The 26,491-nt window shown below is 58.6% G+C and overlaps 1 protein-coding gene across 3 annotated transcripts; it reads left to right on the top strand.

The window, feature by feature from the left end:
- The first annotated feature begins 1,205 nt into the window (after positions 1-1,205).
- ZNF385A (zinc finger protein 385A) lies at positions 1,206-23,399 on the top strand. Of its 3 annotated transcripts, none has more exons than XM_058673485.1 (8): positions 1,206-1,262; positions 7,232-7,368; positions 17,914-18,024; positions 19,301-19,466; positions 21,120-21,368; positions 21,622-21,791; positions 21,864-21,959; positions 22,065-23,399. In XM_058673485.1, the coding sequence occupies exons 1-8, from the start codon at positions 1,253-1,255 to the stop codon at positions 22,293-22,295; spliced, it is 1,170 nt and encodes a 389-aa protein (XP_058529468.1). In that variant the 5' UTR covers positions 1,206-1,252; the 3' UTR covers positions 22,296-23,399. The 3 variants fall into 3 exon arrangements, with proteins under 3 accessions (XP_058529468.1, XP_058529469.1, XP_058529470.1); XM_058673486.1 differs by having other exon boundaries at positions 21,123-21,368; XM_058673487.1 differs by lacking the exon at positions 1,206-1,262 and adding an exon at positions 6,082-6,168.
- Positions 23,400-26,491: the final 3,092 nt, after the last annotated feature.

Consider the following 26,491-nt stretch of genomic DNA (forward strand, 5'->3'; position numbering starts at 1 on the left):
GTGTTCTCTAGCCCTTGAGCTGGAGTGTCCCAGCAGGTGCAGGGACAGATGTTTTGTGCAAACCACATCAAGGGGTTAGGGCAAGAGACAGTGAGGGCCTGGAAGTCAGAACTCCAAGGACTCCCCACTGCCCTATAAAACCAGGCGAGGCCAGGCTCCCCTCCACGTTGTTCCATGACTCCAGGCCCACCACTCTCCCGCTCTCCTATTCCTCCTCTCGGCTGCCACCCTCCCTCCACCCCGCCGTGACTGGCTCCAAGTCACACACCTCCTTTCCCTCTGGCTGGAGTTGGCCTGACGCTGGCTGCTTGGCATTGTGGGAGAGCCGCCTGCCACCAGCCCTGCCTGCCTTTCTCCCTCCCTCCCGCTGAGGCAGGTACAGACAGGTTCGGGCTGTAGCAGCTGCGCCTTCTCCAGATGCAGCCGCAGACTGCCAGACTCCAGCCTGTGCTGGGGGCCCTAAGAATTCATCCGAGTGTCCTGGAGTCCCCTTTGCTCAGACATTGTCCCCATGTCCTCCCCCCCTCACCTTGGTAGGGAAAGCCTTGGATTTAAGGCCCTGGGTGGGACGGTTGCTCTCCCCTCCCACCCCAGCTCCGGTGCAAGTCATCTACCCGGTTGTGCCTCTCTCAGATCTGGATCTTCCAGTTGCCCTGATGGTGTCTGTTGCAAGCGTCTCTTTCCACTGCCACGAGTCCTGGAAGGCAGCCTGCTCGCTCAGACCTTCCCTAAGGACCTGGCCAGAGGTCAACCTGGGACCCAGCTTCAATGCTGCGGCTCCCCTCAGAGACCAGCGCCCCACCCCCACCCCCTTGGGGAGGGGGACATCCTTCTCTGAAGTCCAAACAAGACAAACTAGAACCCAAGACAGTCTCACGGTCCCGACCTTCCGTGACCTCTCCTTGCGCGGCCCATACCAGCCTAGTACGTGGGTTCCCGCCCTCACATCCAGCCCTTCCTTCCCGGGAACCCAGGCGTCAGCCTCCAGCTGCTGCCCTGCTCGCCTCCCTCCGGCCTCGCAGACGCCCCGTGGCAGTGCCGGCCGCAGGGACGCCGCGTACCCCGGAGGCGAGGGGCAGCCCGCGGGGAGCCGGGTGCCCTCCTCCCCGCTTCACCTGCTGCGGGCCCCGCCCCCGCTCCGCCTCGGCCGGCCTCCCTGCTCCTCCCCGGCTCCGCCCCCCGTACCCCCAGCCCAGCCAGAGCGGCCCCCGGGACAGAGCGACGCGGAACCCCGGGCGCCCGGGTCCCCAGCATGATCCTCGGTGAGTGCGCGCTGCGGCTCCGGGCTCCTGGCTCCCGGACCCCCTCGCCATGGGTCACCCCCGCCCCCCCAACCTCCGGGCACCGCGGTGACTGCAGCCGCCCGCCCGTCAGCGGCTGGGCCCCCTCCCCCTTCAGCTGGCTCCACATCTGGGGTCCCCTCTTGGCCTCCTTTTTCCGAGCTGCTGTTTCTGCCTGCAGCCCAGCGAGCGAACGGCCGAGGGGGAGGCAGGGCCGAGCGAGACCCCCGCCCCATAATGAGGACATTGCGTATTCATGAGGCTCATGAATATTACAGGACCCGTCTACAAGCGATGGGGGAGGGGGCGCTCCCCGCCTGCTGTAGTTGGGGGTAGGCGCCCAGCGGGCCCCCCAACCCTCCCCAGCTCCTGCCTTCAGCCTTTGCTTAGCCCGAAACACTCGGACATCCTCCTGGGCCCAGAATAAGAGGGGAAGGAGGAAGTGGGGGACGGGGGAGGGAGGGCGGTGGGGGGCGAGCTTCGAGGTGAGTGCGGTGGGAGGTGGGAACCTGAGGGCTGGCGAGGGCTGGAGAGGAGGGGGCAGGCAGGTGTCCATCCCGCAGGCGCCCCTGCGGCCCAGATCCGTGTCTCCGCAGCCATCCTGCCCCAACACGCCGGGACCTGCCCCGGTCTCCCTCTCACTGCCTGGGCCCTTCGTTCTTGCCTTTCCTCTTCTTCCCCCTGCTTCCGTACCCTGGGCTGGGGGCGCCAGGAGAGGGAGGGGCTCCTGGAGCGGGGAGGCTGGGGGAGGGGAACTCCCACTGGGCTCTGACAGCCGCCAGCCACAGCCACCCCATCCTCATGACCTACATCGGGAAGGGAGCCCCGGGGATGGGGGAGGAGAGGGCCTAGCTGGGCTCCATCCTCCTCCGCATCAGCCCTGGCTCCAGCCCCCTGCCCTCCCTGGCCTCCACAATGGTCCCCAGCAACCCCGCGGAGCTCTGACCTCTGCCCCCAGCCCTGGCGGGGCAGCCTCCTGGGCCATGCTGCTCCTGGGAGCCCCCTTAGCAGACCCAGACACCTGTGGTCTCCCTGCCCCTCACCGGGGACACCTGGCTCCATGCTGATGCCCCAGGGCTTGGCCGCCTCTCTCCCCCACCCCTCCCGGAGCTGTCTTTTCTGACTTCCCACTGCCTGTCTTCTTGCCCTTCTGTCATCACCTCCTCATCCTCTCTCAGCACCTAGGACCCTGTTCCCTCCACCTAGCCCTGCATCCAGTCGATGAATGGAAGCAGGCATGAAGAACTGCTCACCTGTACTCTTCCCAAGGAGGAGTTCCAGCAAGGGCAGAGATCCTGCCCACACCCCTCCATTGCCCCCACCCCATCTCCACTCCCTGGCCCCCACCAGCACCAGTTCCCCAGAACACAGGCTGCACATTGCTCCCACTTGCACGAGGGCCTGCCCTCTGGCTCCAGCCTGGGCCCTGGGCCCAGAAGCAGCCTCATGCTTGCCCACAAGGGGATGGGGTAAGGGGAAGGTGGTTGAGTCAGACCGGCCCTGCTTGGGAGAAGCTGAACTAGATGTCCTGAACATCCTTGAAGGAAGAAATCCAGGCTGGGTCCAAAGACCCTGAGATTGGTTACCAATCTCCCTCCCACCTGGGGAGTTGGGACGACTATTGGGGGAAGGTGTCAGGATCAGTACTCAGGCTGAGGTCCCCTGAGTCCGCGTGCGGGGTGGCCTACCTGTGGGCTCAAACCTACAGTCTAGGCCTACCTTAAGGTGGCAGCTCGCGGCTCACCTGCCCTTCCCAAAGTGCCCCACTCAGAGAGGGCTGGGGCTGTCCAAGGAGGAAGCCCTTTCAGGTTGGGAAAGATTTCCCAGAGGTCTCCCTGCTTCCTCCCTTCCCTGGGCCCCTCCTCCCTTTGTGCCCGGCCCTTCCCCTCCCCCCACCTCCCCCTGGGGTTATTAGGGAAGATGTTTTGAGTAGTTCATAATCAGCCCCTTGTCTCTTTCATCTGTGACTTCAAAGGCTGCAGACCTGAGCCTGCCTCCGCTGGGATGGAGGAATTGAGGCACAAGGGGACTGATCTCCAAGGGTTGGAGGCCTTCCCTGAGCTACCCAGACATTTTGGGGGAAGGAGAAGTGAGGAAACCCAAAGGTAAAAACATGCACAGGAAGGCCAGGAGATCAGATCTTAAGTCCCACCCTAGCTTCAGAGCCTAATTCCCATTTTTAGACTGAGTGGGGAACCTGGACTTTCTGCCACCTTGGACCCCTTGCTATCTGCACACCTTCGCCATCTGATCCAGTCCCATCCTGGCTCTGTCTCTACCACATAGCCTTTCCCTGACACTCTGCCTGGCTCCCATTGCTCCCTCAGAGCGACCGCTCCCTGGGCCAGCTCACCAGACACTCCCATCCCATCTCACCAAGGGTTGGACGCCCCAGCCCTGCCTTGAGACAGCCAAGAGGTCTGGGTCTCCTCCAGACCAGCCAGACTTTCTGGGGCAAGAGAGAAAGAGAAAAGAGCAGAAGCCAGTTCCACGGAGGGAAGGTGCCGCGTGTGGCTCAGTCTGGGCAGGGTCAGTAGCACACGGAAGCGGACAGACATCCAGCCAAGGGTCTGCCGGCCCAGCCCCTCCGCAGCGTGTTGGGAGCTGCCTTGGGTAAAGCAAGTAGCAATTCCCTCATGGAGCTGGGTGCGGCCCTAGCTGCTACAGGTAATTACTCTAATGAGCTTTCCTCTGGAATGGCCTGGCCCAGCCATGCCCCAGAGCCGCCATACCCTGCCCAACCTAGGAGCCACACCCACACACATACACACCGCAACTTGCCATCTATCTCTTACTACTACCATGCCAGACACACTAGCCCACCCAGATGTCAGAAGCCCTGCGTTTCCTATTTGAGTGCCTGCTTCCCTAGTCCTTGCTGTAGCCTCATCTTTTTCTCTCCCTCCCGTCTAACTGGAAAGGTATAGCGTTTGAAAGCCGTGTCTCTGCAGCCAGACACACAGGTTGAGACCCCTCAGCAGCTTGTGCGGCCTTGTGGCCAGGTGACTCCCCATCTCAGACACAGCGTGCCTAATCGGGAGGGTGAGGGCCCATTGGCTCTGCAGCCTTTCATCGAGCTCTCTCCTATCCTCTCACCAGCTCTTATATGGCAGGTGCGTTTGCTAGCTGACCGACTGAGAGAGTCCCAGGAACTCACAGCTCACCTAGCTGCTGCAAGCTGGTGTACCGCCACACATGCCTAACATATAGTTAGCCCTCAAATCATCGCAATAGTTGCGACCCCCAGGAGAAGAGGGGAGGAGCCTGGGGCCTGTCCAGCTCTGTCCCTCCGCCCCCTCCCGGCTCTCAGGAGCCAGTGAGGATCCAGTTAATGGCCCTCCTTTGCTTCCCTCCCTCCCTCCGCCTTCTTGTCACCTCTGTCTCCTGCTTCTGCTACCCACTCTTCCCCTCCCTGCCACACACACACACACACCATGACACTCAGTGGAAAAGGTGAGTTGCTGGCCATGGGAAACTCAGCGGCTCCGAGCTGGGGAGGACAGTGTATGAGGATGTCAAGGCCAGAAAGTGCATGGAACAGGCTCCCCTACTTCCTCCCTTGAGCTTGAGTTAAATTCGAGCCCTTTGGGAGCAGTGTAGCAGAGAAAGCATTTGCCATGGAGTGCAACGGGTCCTGATTGGAATCTCAGCCCAGTGCTTAGAAACTGTGTGACAGCAGCCAAGTTCATTCACCTCTCTCAGTCTCTATTTCCTTGGTGCTGATGGTGGAAGAAGGGGAAGAAAAAAAAATCCTACAAGCCACTTCCCAGGATCATGGCCACCTCCCCACTGAGCTACTGCCAGGTTAGAGGTAACCGGATGTGGAGTTCACAAGGTGCCACGGGGAGGCACCTCTGGGTGTTCTTGGCAACCCAGCTCTCCCCTTTAGGCCGGGTGTGAGGGGTGGGCACCTGGAATTAGCCCGCAGCTGAGAAAGGGACCAGAAAGCCCAGCTGCAGCTCCGGACAGGGCAAGTGCCAGCCCAGAGCCAGCTGCTGGGGGTGGGTGCTGGGTGCTGGGGACGCTGGGAGCGCTCAGGTTTCTCTCACCATTCCTGATGCCGCCTGGGGCTCGTTAAGGCTGCCCTGGCCCTGTGTGCCAGGCAGGCCCGGGTGGGAGGTGGGGCTCAGAGGGGAACAGCCGTGGGGAGACATTGCAGGGAGCGAAATGACCCTCCATCAGCCCTCCTCTCCTCTCCTCCACTCCCTGTGCCGCTGTCCTGGCCCATCCTAGCTCCAGGCTCAGCTTGCCAGAAGGGGCACAGCTCACCGTGCTGCCCCACCTGTCCCCTCTCTAGGTCTTTCTTTACTCAGTGACCCTTTCTGCCTCGGCTCTGCCACCTTCTTTCTTGCTCACTTTGCCATGTGCCCTGTGTGTGCGTGTATGTTGTCTCATTTTCCTCACACCTCATTCCAACCCTGAAGGTCACACATGAGAGGGAAGGTCACACACAGGCTCCCAGACACCCCCCTCCCCAAGTGCTCCAAGGCCAAAGTCAAGCATCCTACCCTGACCTGAAGCTCCTGCTCCCTGCAGCCCTGGGACCCCTCTCTGCCTCAGGCATCCCAGCCATCCCAGCCTTGGCATTGGGTGGCACACACAGACCCCTGCAGACCGTTCTGGACCAGCTCCCTGCCCCCAGCTGTGCCTGGGCCCTCCCCACCCCCTCCCTCTCGCCTCAGATTCCCCTAATCCCTGATCCCCCGCCCTCCCCTCTGCCCCACTTTTCCAGGACTCTGATTGGTTGATTCTACTGACTGGGCTGGGGGGGGCTGGCAAGGGAGGGGGCAGAGGGCAGAACCGCGGGAAGGGGACACTGTCAGGCCCAGGCCCCTGGGGGGCCAGGGCCAGGCCACTGCCTGGGGGCAGCAGGCTCCAGAAACCAAAGGTAGGAAAAAAGGATAAGAAAAGGAGAGGACAAGAAAAGAACTCTGGGAGCATAGGGGGGTTAGAGACCTGGGCTCTAGTGAGGTCAGGGGAGGTTGGGGCTGGGCATGCAACCTCCTGGGATCGCCTTTGTTCCTGGGCACCCCGGTTGCTGGCAAGGGCTTGCTGGAGCAGCCCAGGGCAGCCTGTGCTTCCCAACTGCCGGACAGCAGGCCAGGGCCAGTGGCAGGCCAGAAGGGTCCCAAGCACCTTTGGTGGGCTGCCCCTCTCAGAGGCTAGTGGAGATTCTCCCAGAAGCCTGCAGCAGAGGCGAAGTGGGGGGCAGGGAGGAGAAATAGGTTCGGAGGAGACTGGCCCTGATTCTCATTTCCCCTTGGGGTCAGAGCCAGGCATTCCCCTCCCAGAGCCTGACTGATGCTTCCTCCTGCAGAGCCGGAGCTGAGCACTGTGGGTGAGACCCAGGGCCGTGGGGAGGTGGAGGAAGCTGGCAAGGGGCTCTTGGGAACAGCCCAGGGTGTGGGGGGCACAGAGGGGAACCTGCCAAAGTCACTGTCATCTACTGATGGGGACAAGATCCTAACCACAAGCAGTGGCACTGGCGGGGTGTCAGCAGCCCCCTTCCTGGTAGGCAGCGGCCTGGAACACTCACCCACTGGACTGTGCTTCTCCCCCAGGGGATAGCTAACCAGCACAGAGGAGAGGCCACAGGCTCAGGTCTGGGCTTGCTGGCCCAGCGGGCAGTCCACAGAGGTCTCAGCCCTTCCTGGGTGTGTAAAGCGCCTGAAGGTGGAGGGGGAGGGAGGCACGAGGAGGGGGAAGTGAAAACCAGCTAGAAGGAAGGCCAGTGCTGCACCCTGCGCCCTCCCAGAGCCAGCCACGGACATGTACATGTACGTGTGCGTGTGTGTGTGTGTGTGCACGAGTGCCCATGCACGCACAGGGGGGCCACACTTCTGAGTGGGGAGACTCCATCTAGCGAGTGGGATGAACGGGCTTGGTGTGGTGGGGGTGGGTCGCCATGCTGCAATCTCCCCACCCTACAGAAGGTTTTCTTTGCCCTCCAGGTAGCCTGAGCCGGGCAGGACCCCTCCCTCTGCTCCGGCAGCCCCCCATCATGCAGCCCCCGCTGGACCTCAAGCAGATCCTACCCTTCCCGTTGGAGCCCGCCCCTGCCTTGGGCCTGTTCAGCAACTACAGCACCGTGAGTAGCACAGCAACCCTCCTTCCTGGGAGCATACCCTACACCCACTCCTCCTGATCCCAATTCCTCACCCCCTCTTTCAACCTCATCTTCCTCACTTCCGGTAGTGGTATATAGCTACCTGCTATATACCGTGACCAGTGAGAGCAGTGCTTACTGTGGGTGCTGAGTATCTTATGTGAGTTATTTCTGCTAGTCCTCCAGCAGATCGCCCCGCCAGCTAGAGAGGCAATGACAGGGCAGTGGATGGCTGGGGGCTGTAGGGAGATGGCAGAGGGGCGGGAAGGAGCAAGCAATTCGGCCTGATGGTAAATTTCAACTCCACCACGCCCACTCTGGAGTGAGCAGGCTAACTACCTGGGCTAGATTTAACATGGTTAGAAATAGGGAGCGTCTGCCTGTTCTTGAGCAAGAGAGGGACTGGGTAAGAACGGTGATCAGGTGTGGAGCTTGGCCCGGCTGAGGCCAGCAGAGGGTGGCCAGCTGGGAGAGTGTTGCCACCCTGTGAAGGCGCAGGGCAAGCTGGGCTGGTGTGAGGCTGAGAGGAACACAGCGCAGGATTGGGAAGGCATCTCAGGGACACGTGAGGACAGGCCGTAGTGACCAGCTGGCGTTGCGGGGTGAGACAGAAAGGAGAGGATGTGGCAAGGATGACTCGGAGAAGGCTCAGGCCTCTGGGACTAGGAAGAAGTCACCACTGACAGAGGCAGAGGTTGGAGGAGGTTGGTCTGGGTGGAGGTGCTGAGGTTACTTAGAGCATGTGTGTTGGTATACCAGTAAGCCAAGGAGCCCAACCTGTCCTGCAGACTGATGGCCCGGGAGGTCTGGGAAGTACACTGCCATTAAAGGGGTGTGTGTGGCGGGGGATGGGAAGAGCCCCTTATTCAAATAAGTCCCCACCAGATCATTGCCACCCCCAGCACGTACTGAGACACATCTCTGTGCAGCTGCCAGTCCAGCGAGACAGACAGGTGCAGTGTTGCTGGACCAAAGCAGGACGGTGGCTCCGAGGACGGTGGTCCTCCACGTCCCTTGACTGAGCAGGTGCCTGAGGTGCATAAGGACCCACGCAAAGACCCTAGACTGTGTTGTGTTGACAACACAGCTGCTCCCCCAGTAAGCCAAGCCTACATTTGCATCAGCCTCAGAAGCCTCCAAGGTGTTTTACATATCTTTTATGGCAAGCCTGGGGGGGTTGTCATTATTACCCTCATTTCACAGAGAAGGAAAGTGAGCCCCTCCAGTAAGCAAGGCACCATTCTAGTTACCAGGAGCCACAGTTTAAACATGAGACCATCCTATCCTGAAGGACCTGAAGTTCAATAGAGAAGGATGGATGTGTGGACAGCAAAATGGAGGCCAGTAACAGTATCGTGGAAGAGACACGAAGATTCAGTTTAACCAAATGTATATAATTTTTTTTTTTTTGAGCATCAACTTTTTGCTGGGCAGTGGGCCTGGCGTCAGTGCTCTGAGAGAGCTCACGGTTGGTGGGAAAGATAACGAGTTAGCAGTTAGCCTATAAAGTGAGATGAGCTGTGTCACCACAGGCAGCTGGCAAGAGAGCCCACAGGGAGCATCAGGAAAGAGTTGCGAGATGTGGCAGTGCCAGCAAGAACCACCAGAAGAAAGAGAACAGAGAAAGAAGGCAGCTGTGACATAGGAGTTGGGTTTCAAGGAATTTTTTGTGCAGGCAGGTATTAGGGCACAGCGGGTTAAGCCTCCACTTGGGATGCCCGCTTCCTGTGCATGAGTGTCGAGATTGAATCCCACCTCAGCTCCCTACTAATGCACCTGGCAGGCAGCCGATGTTGGCTCCAAGCTCTTCATTTCCTGCCACCCAGGGTAGCAGACCCCAATGGCTGTGGTCTGGCCCCACTCTGGATATTGCAGCCATCTGTAGGAGTAAATCAGAGAATGGAGGCTCTCTCTCTTCCCCCTGCCTCCCATCACTCTGGCTGTCAAACAAATAAATGAGGACCCAACGCCGTGGCCTAGCAGCTAAAGTCCTCATCTTTTTTTTTTTTTTTTTTTTTTAAGATTTATTTATTTTTATTACAAAGTCAGATATACAGAGAGGAGAAGTGACAGAGAGGAAGATCTTCCGTCCGATGATTCACTCCCCAAGTGAGCCACAACGGCCGGTGCTGCGTCGATCCGAAGCCGGGAACCAGGATCCTCTTCCAGGTCTCCCACGTGGGTGCAGGGTCCCAAAGCTTTAGGCCATCCTCGACTGCTTTCCCAGGCCACAAGCAGGGAGCTGGATGGGAAGTAGAGCTGCCGGGATTAGAACTGGCGCCCATATGGGATCCTGGAGCATTCAAGGCGAGCACTTTAGCCACTAGGCCATGCCTCCAGGCCCTAAAGTCCTCATCTTGATTGTGTCCCGGGATCCCATATGGGCACCAGTTCTAATCCTGGCTGCTCCACTTCCCATCCAACTCCCTGCCTGTGGCCTGGGAAAGCAGTTGAGGACAGCCCAAAGCCTTGGGACCCTACACCCACATGGGAGACCTGAAGGAAATTCCTGGATCCCGGCTTCAGATCAGTGCAGCACCCGCCGTTGCGGTCACTTGGGGAGTGAATCATTGGATGGAAGATCTTCCTCTCTGTCTCTTCTCCTCTCTGTATATCTGACTTTGCAATAAAAATAAATTTTAAAATAAATGAATAAATTATTTTTATTTATTTAAAAGATTTATTTATTTTTATTGGAAAGGTAGATTTACAGAAAAAAGGGGAGACAGAAAGATCTTCCATCGCTGATTCTTTTACCAAGCGGCCACAACAGCCAGAGCTGAGCCAATCTAAAGCCGGGAGCCAGGAACTTCTTCCGGGTCTCTCACGCAGGTGCAGGGTCCCAAGGCTTTGAGCCGTCCTTGACTGCTTTCCCAGGCCACAGGCAGGGAGTTGGATGGGAAGTGGAGCAACTGGGTCATAAACCAGTGCCCATATGGGATCCTGGCACGTTTAAGGTGAGGATTTAGCCATTGAGCCATTGCACAGGACCCAGTAGAATTCTTTAAAATATATTTATTTGGGGCTGTTATGGTGACGCAATGAGTTCAACCATGCCGTAATTCCAGCAGTATCCCATCAGAGCGCTGTTTCTAGTCCCAGCTTCTTCCACCTGGCCCAATCCTGATCTTGCAGGCATTTAGGAAGCGAACCAACACATGGAAGTTCTCTCTCTCTCCCTCTCTCTCTAACTCTGCCTTTCAAGTAATCTTTAAAAGAAAAAAAGTTTATTTGATGGGACCGGTGTGGTGACACGGGTGATTAATCTGCCACTGGCAATGTTGACACCCAGAGTCACAGTACCAGTTCAAGTCCCATGTGCTCCACTTTTTAAAAAATTAATTGACTTGAAAGGCAGAGTTACAGAAAGTGAGGGAGAAAGAAATTGATCTTTCATCTGCTGGTTCATTCACCAAATGATCACAGTAGTCAGGGCTGGGCCAGGCAAAAGCCAGAAGCCAGGAGTCTCATCTGGGTCTCCGATATGGGTGCAGGGCCCACTCAGGCAACCTGCTGTCTTCTCAGACACATTGGCAGGGAGCTTTGCTTCTGTTGGTTCCGCTCCCTGCTAACATGCCTAGCAAGACGGCAGAAATCGGCCCACACTCACGGGCCCCTGCTACTCACAGAGACCCAGCTGGAGTTCTAGGCTCCTGCCTTCCTCTGGCTCAGCCCCAACTGTGTGGCCATCTGGGGAGTGAACCAGTAACTGAAAGATCTCTCCTTCTCTCTCTCCCTGACACTTTGCTTTTCAAATTATTAAAAATAATAATAATAGGGCCCGGCAGCGTGGCCTAGAAGCTAAAGTCCTCGCCTTGAATGCACCAGGATCCCATATGAGCACCAGTTCTAATCCTGGCAGCCCCAATTCCCATCCAGCTCCCTGCTTGTGGCCTGGGAAAGCAGTCAAGAATAGCCCAAATCCTTGGGTTTCTGCACCCACATGGGAGACCTGGAAGAAGTTCCTGGCTCCTGGCTTCAGATCGGCACAGCACCGGCCGTTGTGGCCACTTGGGGAGTAAACCATCAGACGGAAGATCTTCCTCTCTGTCTCTCCTCCTCTCTGTATATCTGACTTTGCGACAAAAATAAATAAATCTTTAAATAATAATAATAATAAAGATTTATTTTGGGCACAGTGCCCTAGTGGCTAAATCCTTGCCTTGCAACCGCTGGATCCCATATGGGCACTGGTTCGTGTCCCAGCTGCTCCTCTTCCCATTCAGTTCCCTGTTTGTGGCCTGGGAAAGCAGCAGAGGCCCAAGTCCTTGAGACTCTGTACCTGCATGGGAGACCCGGAAGAAGCTCCTGGCTTCAGATCCACTCAGCTCTGGCCGTTGTGACCAGTTGGGGAGTGGGCCAGCAGATGAAAGATCTTTCTCTTTCTGTCTCCTTTTTAAAGTAGATCTGCCTTTTCCAATAAAAATAAATCTTTAAAAATATATGTTTATTTTATTTTTCTTGGAAAGGCAGATTTACAGAGAGAAGGAAATACAAAGAGAAATATCTTCCGGCTGCTGATTCACTCCCCAAATGGCCGCAAGGGCCAGAACTGAACTGATCTGAAGCCAGGAGCCTGGAGCCTCTTCTGGGTCTCTCACGCATGTGAAGGAGCCCAAGGCTTTGGGCCATCCTTAATTGCTTTCCCAGGCCACAAGCAGGGAGCTGGAAGGGAAATAGAGCAGCCAGGACACAAACAGACACCCATATGGGATCCCGGTGAATGCAAGGTGAGGATGTAGCCACTGAGCCATAGCACCGGGCCCAATTATTTTTTAAACATTTTAAGTTTTTTTGAGAGACACACAGAGCTGTTAGTCACTGTTTCATTCCTCATAATGCCTACAGTGACCAATACTGGGTGGGGACTCAAGCCAGGAGCTGAGAATTCAATCTAGGTCTCCCTGTGGGTGGCAGGGAGCTACTTACTTGAGTCATAATAATCACCGCGCCCCCCGCCCCAGGGTTCGCATTAGCAGGAAGCTGGGATCAGGAACAGGAGGCAAGCATCAAACCCAAGAACTTAATGTGGGTTTATACTTAACCAGCACTTTAATCACTAGGCTAAATACCCAGCCCTGGTGGGATTGTGAAAGAGGTCTTAGAGAACATACCAGACCGAAGCAAATAGTGTGAATACGGGCTAGAAAGGAGCCTTTGAGAGTGTGCAATTGATTGGGGGTGCCTGGAATAGAAAAAGCAGGGAGAACCTGCAGCCATCCACTTCAACACCTGACTTAGGTTTCGCCTAGTTCTCAGCTGTTCCATCACTATGCATCAATTGTTCCATGCATTTTGTGGATGTGGAAGCAGATCCAGAGGTTAAGGGACATGCCCGCGGTCACAACTGCATAGCTGGTGCAAGTGAACAACCCGGGGCTTCTGATGGCGGAAGGTCTCAATGGCTGCACCGCCTCTAGCAGAGCTATTTATAAAGCCCTGAGCCTGGATCAGCATCAGCGGGTGCAGCACCAGCCCGGGCTTTGAGAGTCCGAAGTACTGGCTGTGTGACCTTAGATAGGCCCTACAGTGCTGCCCCTGGACTTCACTAGATGTAAAGTGGGTTAGCCAGGAACAGAAACCCACGCGCAAGATGGAGGGGACCGCAGGATATCACGGCCAAGTCCAGCAGAAAGCAAACACTCGGTGTTTGCTCGGATGATTATACCACGGCCGCAATGTAAGGAAAGATCAGAGTGAGAAAGGTGGCATGGCGCAGACCTTGGGCTTGGAGAGGAAGCAGGACCCAGCACTGGGAATAGGAGAGGGCTCCGATGACAGCGGAAATGGAGGAGCCCCTGGAGGGAGCGGGGAGCCGGCTGCCGCGGGCTCCTGTGGGGTTGGAGCGCGTGTGGCAGGCTGCGTGGAGTGTCAGATTCTGCAGGGGAGTCAGCACTGCAGGGGAGCTGCAGGCAGGACCCGGGAAGAAGCGTGCAAGTCACTAAGCACATGGCTTTGGAGCAGAGTTGCCCGGGGTTTAAAATCAAATCCCTCACTTACTGGCTTATGACCTTGGGCAAATGATTTAACCCTTCTAAACCTCGGGTCCCTCCTCGATGAAATAACGATCATAATGGCACTTACTTGAGGCAGCGGTTTGATGATTAAATTAGATAATCCGTGCCAAGGGCTCAGGACGGAAGCTGGCACGTTCCAAGGGCTCCATCAGTACCAGGCGGCTGATGGCAGTCCCAGCATGTGGCTGTCCCTACCTGCGGTTGGGGGGGTGGGCGGACAGGGAAGGGACATGCACCGGTGCCTACAGCAGGCTCTCCTCCTGGGGCAGCTGCTACCCTCTTGGACTCTGCGCCACCTTTCTGGCTCCCCTCGCTCTCCTGTCACCCCACTACTTTATCCTCCGACGCCCCCAATCCAACCACTCTCTAGACCCCAGGCCTCGGGATGCAAGTGAAGAAGGGATGAGGTGAAGGGAGAAGAGTGAGGGTCGTTCGTCCCCCATGCCTCTCCCCCAGGCGACCGCCAGAGGGCAGCAAGTGCACGGAGCCGGGGCTCTTCGGGACCTCGGCTCTCCGGCAGGTGGCGGGCGAGGGAGGCAGGTGGGAGGGGGCTAGGGACGACGACTCCCGGCTAAGGTCGTTTTTTTGGTTTTATTTATTTATTTATTTATTTATTTTTGGCTGGCGACACCTCCTCCCCGCCCGGCTCCACCTTTCGGGGAGGTGGCTGAGAAAGCACTTTGGGAACCAATCGCAGGGCCAGAGGTGACTTGTAAGGGACGGTGCACGGGGAGCTGCTGGGGAAGGGTCTCCCGGGCAGGACTCGGTGACTTGGCCGTCAGCGCACGAGCGAGCGGAAGGGGTGAAAGCAAACAGAAATACCCAAGCGGGGACAAGCAGGGTGGTCCGTGGAGGACATCGGGACCCAGGGTAGGGGCGGCCCAGGTCATCCGCTCACTGGCCCTGCCGCTGAGCCGAGCGGCCCCTTGGCCAGGATAAAGTCTTTCTGGAAGGGCCGTCTGGACGTCGGCGCCTCTCTTTTCTCTTTTTCTCGCCGGGGCCCCCTGCATGCCTCTCCGGCCTCCTGTCCCCGCCCCTGCCCGCGGCCCCGCCTCCGGGGCGGGCTCCGGACCCGGCCGGCGCCGCCTCCCCTTCTCCCGGCCGGCCGGGCCGCACAGCCCCGAGCCGCCCGGGCCACCAGCGCCGCGTCCCCGGCCGCCCGGCCCAGCCCGGCCTGGCACCCCGCAGCCCGGGCCGGCCGCCCCGGGCCATGGAGCCGCGGCCCCCAGGGTCCCGCAGGGTAAGCCCCCCGCCCCGGCCCCGGCTGCCGCAGCGCCCCCCGCCCCCACACACCCCCCATCGCCGGCCGCCCCGGCGGGGCCACTGCCTCCCCCTCAGCCCATCCCCCAGGCAGCGCAGCTCGAACCAAAAATCTCCCGAACCCCAGCGGGCGCCCCCTTCCTCAGGCTGCTGCCGGGGTGCTGGGTACCCCGGCCTCTGCTTTCCAGGTCCTTGGAGTGCCCCCTCCAACCCCAAACCTTCAGACTTCCCATCAGGTCCTACACCTGCCCTCACACCCCCACGCTGCTCCAGCCCAGGCCCCTGCTCAGCATCCCTCCCCTGCCAGCTTCCACCTGCTCCTCGGTCACCCCTCTCTTCCTCTGGTCCTTCCCACCCTTGAGATCCTCGCCTGTATTTGGGGGGTTGGGGACGCAGGGAGGCAGCCGGTTCTATCAGATAAAGGGCAGTGGAAGGAAACACAGTCATGGCCAGCGCCCCCTCCTGCTCCTGATCTGGTTTCCCCCCTCCTCCCCTCCTTGCCCTTCCTGATTCCTTTTGCCCCAGCTCTAGGAAGCAATTCCCCTTCAGGTCTGCCGTTGGGGGGTGTCAGGTGGGAGGGCGCTGCAGGCCAACCTTTCCTGGCAGTGTCTAGGCCAGCGTCCCAGGGCAGGGAGCTCTGGAGTGAGGGGGGCTCTGGGAGACGCTGGCCTCCACCCCTCCCCAGGGAGCCCTCATCTAGGTCACCAGGGCCTCCTGACCTTGGCCTGGAGCTACACTTGCGTGGCTCACATTCCACCTGCGCAGGGATTGGGCCCAGGAGCCTCTTCACCCGGTCAGCTCCATTCTGGAGGTGGTGGTCAGGAGCCACCTGCGGTGGCCACCGCGACTTCCTCTAGGAGGGTCTGTGAACTTCAGTCTAGGCTTCAGGTTGTGCAAGAGGTCTTCAGCGTCCAGGTGGGGCTGGGACCCCTTCTCAAGGGGAGGGATGCTGGGTGGCCAGTCCACTGATCATCTTGGGGGGATCCCCAGGTCCCCTCTTGGAGCAGCCTGGGGCACAGACAGCACCAGGGGGAGTCTGATCTCCCCCCTTTCCATTTCTGCTCCTGTCTCCCTATTCTTCATCGGCTTAGGTTTCCTGGCTGCGATTGGGTTTCTGTTTGGGTTGAATTCCTATTCCGCACCTAGCTTTGGAGGAAACTCAAGGGTGAGGAGAACCCAGGGCTGGGAGTGGGAGGGGGCACAGGCTTGCAGAGGAGGGGTCTCTAAACCAGGAAGACTGAGGCCCGGAGACTGGGCCTCAAGAACAGCTGTTCGTCTCCCCTTTCTGATGGAAGCCTGTGTCTAGTGTGGTCTGTCTTTCCTTCTGCCAGCAACAGCAGATATTCACACATAAACACACAGCTGAAGATTCTGGCAGCCTGGCCTGACCCCTGGGGGTGGCGGCAAAGCCCCCAGTGCCGAAATGTGGATGCACAAATGCTGTACACACCATGACACTCATTCACACTCCGCCCAGGCATGGAATGAGCACAGCCTGCCTGTCCCCCCCACACACACACTCTTCTCTCCTGTTTGACTCTTCCTGGTGTGTGACTGGAGCTTCTAGAAAGCTGGCAAGGAGGGAAACAGGAGTAGCTTCCAGCCCAGGATGGGTGGGAGTCGGGAGATGGACATGTGTCCATCACACCCCCACATCCCAACTGAGGCACAAAAGAGGAAGCTGGGTCAGTGCCCGGGTTTCCCAGAGAAACCAATGCTTTTTTCACAACATGAACCCCTACCAGCCAGAGAGAGTCTTGGAGGACAGTCAAGGTGTGCAGGCTTCCCACGCTCTACCACCTTTCCCTGCTTGGTGTTCCAGCTCCCACCACACTCTCCTTGGAACTGCTGGGAGGGGGGAACCCAGCAGCAGTAGCCTCCTGCTTGGACCCCTCCACCTGGAAACTGGGGTTCCAGCCTTGAGTCAGTCCTACTCTGGGGAGAGGTCTCTGCTGTCACCCTGGCCTCCTCCCTGGCCTCAGCCGCATTCTGGGCTGGCCCCTCCTCGGCCTGCCCAGGACCCTGAAGGGAGGAGGCCGGGAAGCTGCTCTCCAGGCCCTGGCTGTCTACCCGATAGCAAGCAGCCTCGGAGACACTCCCGTCCCCTTCCCGCCTCATGTGAACTCTTGGCAGGAGGCTGCCAGGACATCTGCTGACTGACCCGGGGTGGGGGCAGAGGCGGCTCTCAGTCCCGCCCAGCCCCACAGCCTTGCCTTCCCCAGTGCCGCTGATCCACGAACAGAGTACAGAAGATCCCTGGACCCCCAGGATTAGCTGGTGGGGCCCCCCACTCTGTGCCCAAGGCCTGCTTCCTCCCTCCCTCCCTCCTTCCTGGGTCCAGCAAATGTGTAGGGGTGACTTGGCGCTGAGATGGGAAGTTGGGAATGTTTATCTGCTGGCACCAGAGGGTGGGCGAGGCTGGAGTCTTATCTCAAAATGGGGGAGGTGGGGAGAAGGGTCCGCAGGCTTGAGCTGAGGGCCCTAGGATGTGGGGTACTTTGGCGGATCCACCTAGCCATGGAAGAGCGGTCAAAGTGATCATGGTAGATCCTCGTGGTGTGCTGCACCAAGGCAAGAGTCCAGGTTAAGGTCTTTTTTTTTTTTTTTTTAAGATTTATTTATTTTGGGGCCTGGCATGGTAGCCTAGTGTCTAAAGTCCTCGCCTTGCATGTGCCAGGATCTTATATGGGCGCTGGTTCGTATCCTGGATGCTCCATTTCCCATCCAGCTCCCTGCTTATGGCCTGGGAAAGCAGTCAAGGATGGCTCAAAGCCTTGGAACCCTACAGCTGCGTAGGAGACCTGGAAGAGGCTCCTGACTCCTGGCTTTAGATCAGCTCAGCTCTGGCTATTGTGGCTATCTGGGGAGTGAACCAGCGGACGGAAGATCTTTCTGTTTGTATCTCCTCCTCTCTGTAAATCTGACTTTCCAATAAAAATAAATAAATCATTCCAGGTCTCCCATGTGGGTTCAGGATCCCAAAGCTTTGGGCTGTCCTCTGCTGCTTTCCCAGGCCACAAGCAGGGAGCTGGATGGAAAGTGGAGCATCCAGGACATGAACCAGTGTCCATAAGAGATCCTAGCACCTGCAAGACAAGGATGTAGCCCCTGAGCCATGGTGGCAGGCCCATGAGAGGAGGTTCTAAGACATTTGGTGTAACAGCACCTGCCAGGGCAGGGGGCGGAGGGAGGCAGTGAAAGACATGAGCTCTTGTCAGGGCTTCCAGCTCACCCCAGTTTCCCTCCACAGATGGACCCTGTGCAGAAGGCTGTGCTGTCCCACACTTTTGGGGGACCCTTGCTCAAGACTAAGCGGCCCGTCATCTCCTGTAACGTCTGTCAAATTCGCTTCAACTCCCAGGTAAGAAGCCCAGCTATTGGGCGGGGCCCTTGTAGCAAAGGGGCAGAGGCTGGGAGCTGTGGAGGGGGGAAGCAGGCCACGGGGAGACCACTAGAAAGGGAGAAGCGGTCACTGTAGGTTGTAACACAAGGAAAGGCCTCCCCCTCCTTCATCCGGGGCTGGGGCATCCCTCCAGCCCACCGGTCCTCCCATGGGGTGTAAGGCTGGGTTAGGTCTTTGACTCAGCTCCTCCCCAAGCCCCCCACTTCCCTCTATATCCCTGAATTTCTCCCCTGGTCATGAGAGCTCTACACTGCGCCCCACACCTGCAGATCACACACAAGTTCTGACCCCCATACCATCGCCAGGGGCAGAAACTGCCCAGAGCCCAGGTCAGCCAGCCTCCCAGATCGCCTCCCTCCGAGGCTTTAATGGGACTTCCGTGTGGGTCTAGAAGGGATCTTGTGGGATGCAGGCTGTGAAAGATTTTGGACAAAAACAGCAGAACCTCATTCTGCTGAGTTGAGCAAACTGGAAGCATGTTCTGTTTCTCTACTCAGCATGAGCCACACACACACATACACACACGCAAAAGACACACACCACGTAGCTGCACTCTGCATACCACTGCTTAGCCCTGGGCTCTCGGTCTTCCTGCCTGTATGGGTGACCTTGGGCCTCTGCTAGGATGTACATTCTTGGCAGGGGGTGCCCATAGGAGGGGAGTAGGCCTTCGTTTTCTCTATAAGCTCCCACCACAGGCATCCTCTCGCCCAGCCCTGGGTCCACTTCCTGGGGCACAGTGAGCCAATAGCAGACACCTCTCTCTCTTTTCTCCTCCCTCTCCCTCCCCCAGGGAGTTGCTCTGTTTTGACAGCTGTCTGTGCGGCTGTCTCTGTCTCCAGAGCTGGGCTTGGGTCCAGGGTCCTCCAGGCAAAATGAGACCCAGCAGGGGAGTCGCCAGGGTAGAGGCCAGGCGTCAGAGCTCCTGGGACTGGATCCTAGGGCGGGGAGAAGGCCTCGGGTCTCAGAGGGCACCGGCTGCCTGGCTCCCTGGGGCTGGGCTTCTCCCACAGGCAGTGGAGGACTTTTACCATGGGTTGGGAGTCCCCTGGGACAGGCCTGGGTGGGGGATCTGTGTTCCCCAAGCTTGTGATACTGCTGTGAGCATCGCTACCCACCTCTGGAGCAAGCAGGGCTGCACATCTCCCTGGGGGAAGGAGAACACCCAGAACCCCAGGAGAGCCCTCAGATCAAAGGGCATCTCTGCCACCATGTTTCCTCCATCCCGGTTAAGAGCCAGGCTGAGGCGCACTACAAGGGTAATCGCCATGCCCGTCGAGTCAAAGGCATCGAGGCAGCCAAGACCAGAGGGAGGGAGCCCAGTGCCCGGGAACCTGGAGACCCGGCCCCACCAGGCAGCAGCCCTCCCAATGGGGACGGCACAGCAGCCCCCCGTCCAGGTATGGCTAACTCCCTCCCCAACCTGATCCCAGCCTGCCTCTTCCCCATCCCAGAATGCTCCTCTGCTCCCACCTCTGTCTCAGTCCCTAGCGCCGCCCCCCGCCCCAGGTAAGGCCTGAGCCAAGCACAGTGATTACACATTTTCCATTGTGTCACCCAGTCCCCAGTTCCTCTCAACAGAGTCCCCACTGTCTGTCCTCCCCACCGCCCCGTGACTCAGACCAGGGCGAGGCTGAGGCCACCTGGCAAACCTTCCCAAGGAAGAAAAAAAAAACCACTCCATCCACGGCATGCCCTTCACCTTCCAAGCAAGGGAGGGAATTGGGAGGTGTGAGGGCCAGAGAACACCCAGGCCGCTGCTTGGAAGTGGAGGGAGGGTGAGGGGCTCAGGTCTTGGAGGTTTCCACCAGGCTTCCAGATTCTCTGTCCCTCAAGGCCAATGGAGCTCTTCAGCCAAACTTCCAGGCTAGAGGTGGGGAAGACAGCGAGTCCCCAGAGAGGACTTAGCCGTCATTCTGGGATTAGCACATCACATATCAGTCACAGCCAAGTCCAGAGAGGCGTGCCTCTCTGTCTTCCTCCTAATCCTTGGGTATCCTTCCTGTCCCACCCTAACGAGCAAGCATGTTCAGTGCCAGCCTGGGAGCCAGGTCTTGCTCTCTCTCTCTCTCACACACACACATGCAATCACTCTCTCAGGGATGTACACAGAGAGCCAGCGGGTACATGAGCTAAGTTCCAGTTGTGCCTTGGCTGCTTTTTGGCCTGGCCACTTTGCGTTAGGAGAGGATGGTGACAATGAGAGCTGACTTCTCTCCAACAGCACTGCTCTACCTTCTTTGGGGCCTGCAGCCTGTGCCTCTCTCTCTTCTCTGAGGACACAAGGCTGGCTAACGGTGCCTCCCTTGCTTTCAGAGACCATGAAATCCCATCCAGACTGGGGTGTGGGCGTGTACACTGAGATGCAGCTGGATGATGCCAGAGTAGTTAGAGCAAGAAAGAGGAGGGTTTTAGGATGGACCACCAAAGGGACACCTGCAGGGCCAGGCGCTCCCCTCCCACCAGCTCCCTGCCTGCCCCACGGCCTCCCTCTGACCCGGAAACTGGATCGGCTGCTGGAGCGAGAATGGGATCACTAGTGTTTCCCCTGCTCAGAGGCCCGAGCCAGCACCGAGGCCTGGGGCCTGTGCATCTTTAATCAAGCCATGAATTATAGAGCAGCCCCTTCCCTGTTCCCCCTCTGCTTCTGCTGTCTCCGTTTCCCCTTCGCCAGGTCTGCCCGTGTATCTCCTGCCTCTCCTTCCTCCTGCCCTGCCTTGGCTGTGCCTCCCTGGTCCCTGAGCAGGACTCTGGCTTGCTCTCCCACTGGCCGGGCAGTTGCCAGTTTCATCCCAGGTGGGGCTGGACCCCTTGGCCATTCCCAGCTTATGAAGGGTGAGCCAGGCCTTGCAGTCTCACACCCAGCCTGCAGCAGCTGGATCACATCTGGCTCGGGCCCAGGGCATGAGAACATGCATGTTCTCACAGGGTGGGGACCCCGAGCTCTTGCCCTCAAGGAAATCAGGATGAATTTCCTGTATGTGAAAAATTTAAGCCCGGAGAGGCATCTGGGGTGACACCATGTTTCTCCCCACCCCCCATCCTCACTCTAGCAGCAGTTTCCATGGAGAATGGACTGGGTCCAGCCCCAGGATCCCCAGAGAAGCAGCCCGGTTCCCCATCCCCTCCTAGCGTCCCGGAGAGCAGCCGGGGTGTAGCCAAGGGTGAAGGGGGCACTCCGGCCGCAGCTTCGGTGCCCGGGGGTAGCAAAGAGGAGGAGGAGAAAGCCAAGCGGCTGCTCTACTGTGCTCTGTGCAAGGTGGCTGTCAACTCCCTGTCTCAGCTTGAGGCGCATAACAAAGGTATGGAGTCACCTGCTTCACCCAGCCCACCACCCCAGATCCCTGAGTCCCCTAAGACCACCCCCCAATTTCCTTCTCTCATTACCACCCCTCCCTGCCATGGCTCCCCCCTCCATCTTGCTCCTTGCAACCTCTGACTCTGTCCTGACTCACTTGTGTTTGGAGCGGGTCCCAGGGGCCTGGAACTGGGCATGGGGGGGGTCACTGAGACTTTGTCCTCCACCCCCTGCCTCCTGCCCTCTGTGGACCGCAGGTACTAAACACAAGACCATTCTGGAAGCCCGGAGCGGGCTGGGGCCCATCAAGGCTTACCCTCGCCTGGGGCCTCCTACCCCCGGGGAGCCGGAAGCCCCTACCCAGGACAGAACCTTCCACTGTGAGATCTGCAATGTCAAGGTCAATTCCGAGGTCCAACTGAAGCAGGTGGGTGAAGGCTAGGGAGGGAGCCCCAGGAGGGGGCAGGACCTGCGCTCACCTTCTTGCCACCCCCTGCAGCACATCTCCAGCCGGCGGCACCGAGACGGCGTGGCCGGGAAGCCCAACCCACTACTGAGCCGGCACAAGAAGCCTCGAGGCGCCGGGGAGCTGGCGGTGAGGCCTTGGGGAGGGGAGGGCGCGGGCTGGGAGGCGCGCAGAGGGCGGCGGCCGGCCCCGGGATGACTTCTCAGGCTCTCCCCGCCTCTCCCCTCGCCTCAGGGTACGCTGACTTTCTCCAAGGAGCTGCCCAAGTCCCTGGCCGGCGGCCTGCTGCCCAGCCCCCTGGCGGTAGCCGCCGTCATGGCCGCGGCTGCGGGCTCCCCGCTGTCCTTGCGCCCGGCTCCCGCCGCTCCTCTTCTGCAGGGACCGCCCATCACCCACCCCCTGCTGCACCCCGCCCCCGGCCCCATCCGGACCGCGCACGGCCCCATCCTCTTCTCCCCGTACTGACCTCAACCCCAAACCCCTTCCACTCACCCCCCCACCTCCAGCCGGGACCCAGGCCTCCCCCCGGCACTCCCTGAACAGTCTCTCCTTCCCTCCTCCCACACCCCGAGGTACGGGGTTCCAGGAAAGGGAAGGGGTCGCGGGGGAGGGGGGCTTCAGAAGGGGGGGAACACCCCAGATCTCAGGGAACCCCGCCCCCTGCCCTTCCCTCTCCCCTAGAACAGGAGGGGGCCGTCTCATCCCCCCGAGTCCCCTTGGAGACACCCCCTCTCCCAAAAGCCATGTCCATCCAGCCCTTCCCCCCCAAACCTTAGCACAAAACGGGGTTCACAAGCCATGGTCAGGGTCCAGGGGGCAGAAGTGGATTTTCTTGGCAATAAGCGGACTCTGGGACTCCGGCCTCCTACCCCAAACTGAAGCGCTTCCGTGAACACCCCCGTCCTCCGCAGGGGGAGGGGGCAGGCGGACCCCGGGTCCCTCAGAAGAAGCACTTTGCTTTTACCGCCTGCGACCTCACTGTGCCCGCCCCGCACCACGCCCCAGCCCCAGGTCCGGCGGGACCCGACGCCGGGGGCAGCACTCAGGGGCATCTCCGGCACTTGGGTGGGACCAAGGAGATGCCCCCCACGGACCCTTCCCCGCCCCCCGCGCCTCTTCCTCCCCAGTCTGGGTTCCATTCTTTTCACCAGCACCCATCGCCCAAGGGGTTACCGAGGGGGGCCGGGGGGGTCCAGTCCAAGCCCACCCCCGCCCCCCTCCGCCTCGCCTTCCGCAAAACTGTGAGCAAAAAGCAATAGAAGCCTCGCCCCCGCCCCGCCCCGGACCGCAGAATTCGCACCCCCACCCACCCCGTCCTAGTCCTTAGACCTCGTGGCCGGCCCTGCTCCCACACACCTCCACTGCACAAGTCAGGCGGGGGCGTGACACAGCCCACCCCCCACCCTCCGTGGTTCCGTCTCGTCCGCTCAGCCGGGAGCGGGGCTTGGCCGCCGGGCCGACCCCCTCCCCATCAACACTTTCTGCTTGACAATGTAGCAACCCCGCCCGGCCCCTCAGCCTCTAGCCCTTTGCCTCTCGCCCATAATAAAGTCTGGATTCGTTCTGTCCTTCGCCCCCTCCCCAGACTCAGACTCTGTCGTTGCTGGCTGTGGGGGGTGGGGGGCAGGTGGGTCCGTAGATGGATGGTGACGAGTCCCGGCGCGCATGAAAGGGGACGGGGAAGAAACGGGGTCGTTGGGGGAGGATGGGGTCGGAAGCAAGCAGCAGGGCTTGTGCGAAGTGAGCACAGCCTCTCCTTCCTCCCGGCTGGGGTAAACCTGGCCGGAACAACGAGAGGTGTTGAGGGAAGGAGATCTTTTCGAGAAGGGTTGGGAGACCGGCTGCGGCAGTTGAAGATTCGTTGGAAGTCCACCAGGCGGCGCCAAATACACGGAAAACTAACGTTTCGGCGCCAGGCGCTCCTGCAGCATGATTTCGATCCGGATTTCAAGCAGGGCGGGGGAGATGTCTAGACCGCGACCCAATAAAGCAAAAACTCCAGGCTTCTGCGCCACAGATACGGGAAGTCGCGAGGGCCGGAACTCGTGGTGGGTACGAGGGGGAGTCTGACGTTTAGGATCAACCGCACAGAAATGGAGTCAGTTCTTGCCCTCCCTGAAACTCAAGGGTCCCCACCTGCAAAATGAATGCATTTAAGTCTAAGATTTACTTGTTTAAAAGTACAGAAGCTATTCTATCCACCAATTAACCCCCTGAATGGCTGCAACCACCAGGGCTGCAGCTAGACCACACTGAATGCAGGAGCCAGGAACTGCATCCAGTTTTCCCGTGTGGGTGGCAGGGAGGGGTCCAAGGGCTTGGACCTTCCTCTGTTGCTTTTTCCCAGGTACATCAGTAGGGAACTGTATCTGAAGCAGAGCAGCCAGGATTCAAACTAGGACGTGGATGTGGGATGCCACGAAGCCAGCCGCAAGGCTGAGCCTTAGACATAGTATTTCCAAGAGGGAATAACTGGGCCTGGGCTGCAGGAAGTTTTTGTTTTTTGCCTTTTTAAGAATTATTTATTTTCACTGCAAAGGCAGATATACAGAGAGAAGGAGATAAGAAAGATCTTCCGTCCACTGGTTCACTCCCCAGGTGGCCGCAACTGCCAGAACTGAGCCTACCCGAAGCCAGGAGCCTCTTCCAGGTCTCCCACGTGGGTGCAGGGGCCCAAGGTCCTCACCTGCTTTGCAGGGAGTCTCTTGTGAAGCTGACATCCCCTGGAGGGGGGGTTCTGGTTCCAGTTCCTGCTGCCCTACTGCCTGCCCATCCTCCCTCTGATACACCTGGGAAGCCCGCAGGCGACAGCCCAGGTGCCTGATTCAACCCCGCCACCCATGTGCGAGACTCAAACCGAGTTCTGGGCTCTTCGCTTAGGCCTGGTGGGTGGTAGCGGCAACTGGCTGTTGGGGCTGTCTGCAGAGTAAACAACAGATGCAAGATCACTCCCTCTGTCATTCAAACACACATTTTTTTTTTTTTAATAAAAGGAACTAGGGTTGTGCTGTTTATAAATACAATTAAAATACTTGTGCCTTCTGATCCGAGTCCCCACAGGTCTGTGGGACTGGGGGGGCCCCCCTCTGCCTTCCCCTATGAGGTGTGGGGAAAGAGGCTGTCCGCACACCTTATCCCCCAGTATTCTGTTCAACTGTGTATCACCACCCCAGGAACAGAGGATGGCCCTTGCCCTGTAGCCCTACTGGGTGGCAAGAAGGTAAAGTCGAAAATCCCGAGGCGCCCAGCCTGTGTGTGGTCCTCCTGCCTTCATTTTTACTTCTGTCCACTTGCCAGTCTCGCAGACAGGAGGAACCGTGGGACGGTCCCTGCTAAAGGGGAAGATGATGTGAAGAGGGGCCCCCAAGGCTGAGCTGTGAAGTTGGTGGAGCGAGCGTCACCCACCGTCACCGTGGCTCCGAAGTGAAAGCCTAGTGGCTTTAGGGGTGTTGGTGCTTTTCCAGGTCAACTTGGAAAGAACAAAGACAGAAGAAAAGTGCAGATGCGGGAGGCTGAGGGCTGGGCAGAAGAGTGGGTGGAGGAAAGCCGGGGTCAGGTCTGGTGGGCAGAGGGTAGGGGAAGGGGCTGGTGACGCCGGTGCTAGCACACACCACATGGCTCCGACCTGCCGTTCAGGATGCACTGTGGGACACGAGCCTGCTGCCCCCTCACCTTCCGAGCCTCAATGACGAGGAGGGCCCCCATCCGTCTGCCAAATGGAGCTCCATCCTTGTTCCTCTCTGCTCCTCACCCTTCTTCCAGTGAGTCCCCTAACAGTCCTATTTGACCTCTAAACAACCTATGGGTCCTGCTCCTTGTTCTCCATTCCCACAACCCACCATCTTAACCAGGGCGAGCTACACAGTTGGTGGGGCCCAGGGCAGAATGAGAAAGAAAAAAAAAAAAAAGCAGGGCTCTTGCTGGGGCGAGAGTGAAGTGCTAAGAATCTGGGGCCAATGTTGCGGCACTGGGGGTTACACTGCCACTTGGTTGTCAATATCCCATGTCAGAGCTCAAGGTCTGGGTACTCTACTGCTGAACCAGCTTCCTGCTAATGCACCGAGAGGTAGCAAATGACAGGTCAAGTACTTGCTGCCACGCCTGGAGACCTGGATGCAACGCCTGGCTCCTGGCCCAACTCTGCCTGTTGTAGGCATTCGGGGGTGAGCTAGTAAATGGAAAACTCTTGTTTGTTTCTGTGCATCTCCTTCTCTGTCACATGGCTTTTCAATAATAAATAAGTATTCTTATTTAAAAAAAATAAAATTTTTAGGGCCTGGTGAGATAGCCTAGTGGCTAAAGTCCTTGCCTTGCACACGCTAGGATCCCATATGGGTGCCAGTTCTTGTCCTGGCAGCCCTGTTTCCCATCCAGCTCCCTGCTTGTGGCCTGGGAAGCAGTCGAGGATGGCCCAAAGCTTTGGGACCCTGCACCTGCGTGGGAGACCCGGAAGAGACTCCTGGCTCCTGTCTTCAGATTGGCTCAGCACCAGCCATTGCGGTCACTTGGGGAGTGAATCATCAGACAGAAGATCTTCCTCTCTGTCTCTCCTCCTCTCTGTATATCTGACTTTCCAATAAAAATAAATAGATACTAAAAAAAAATAGGATTGTGGAGTCAGCCTTGTGACACAGCAGGTGAAGCCGCCACTTGCAACTTGG

This window comes from Ochotona princeps, chromosome 15, assembly GCF_030435755.1.
Source record: "Ochotona princeps isolate mOchPri1 chromosome 15, mOchPri1.hap1, whole genome shotgun sequence".
In the NCBI taxonomy this organism is placed as follows: Eukaryota; Metazoa; Chordata; class Mammalia; order Lagomorpha; family Ochotonidae; genus Ochotona; species Ochotona princeps.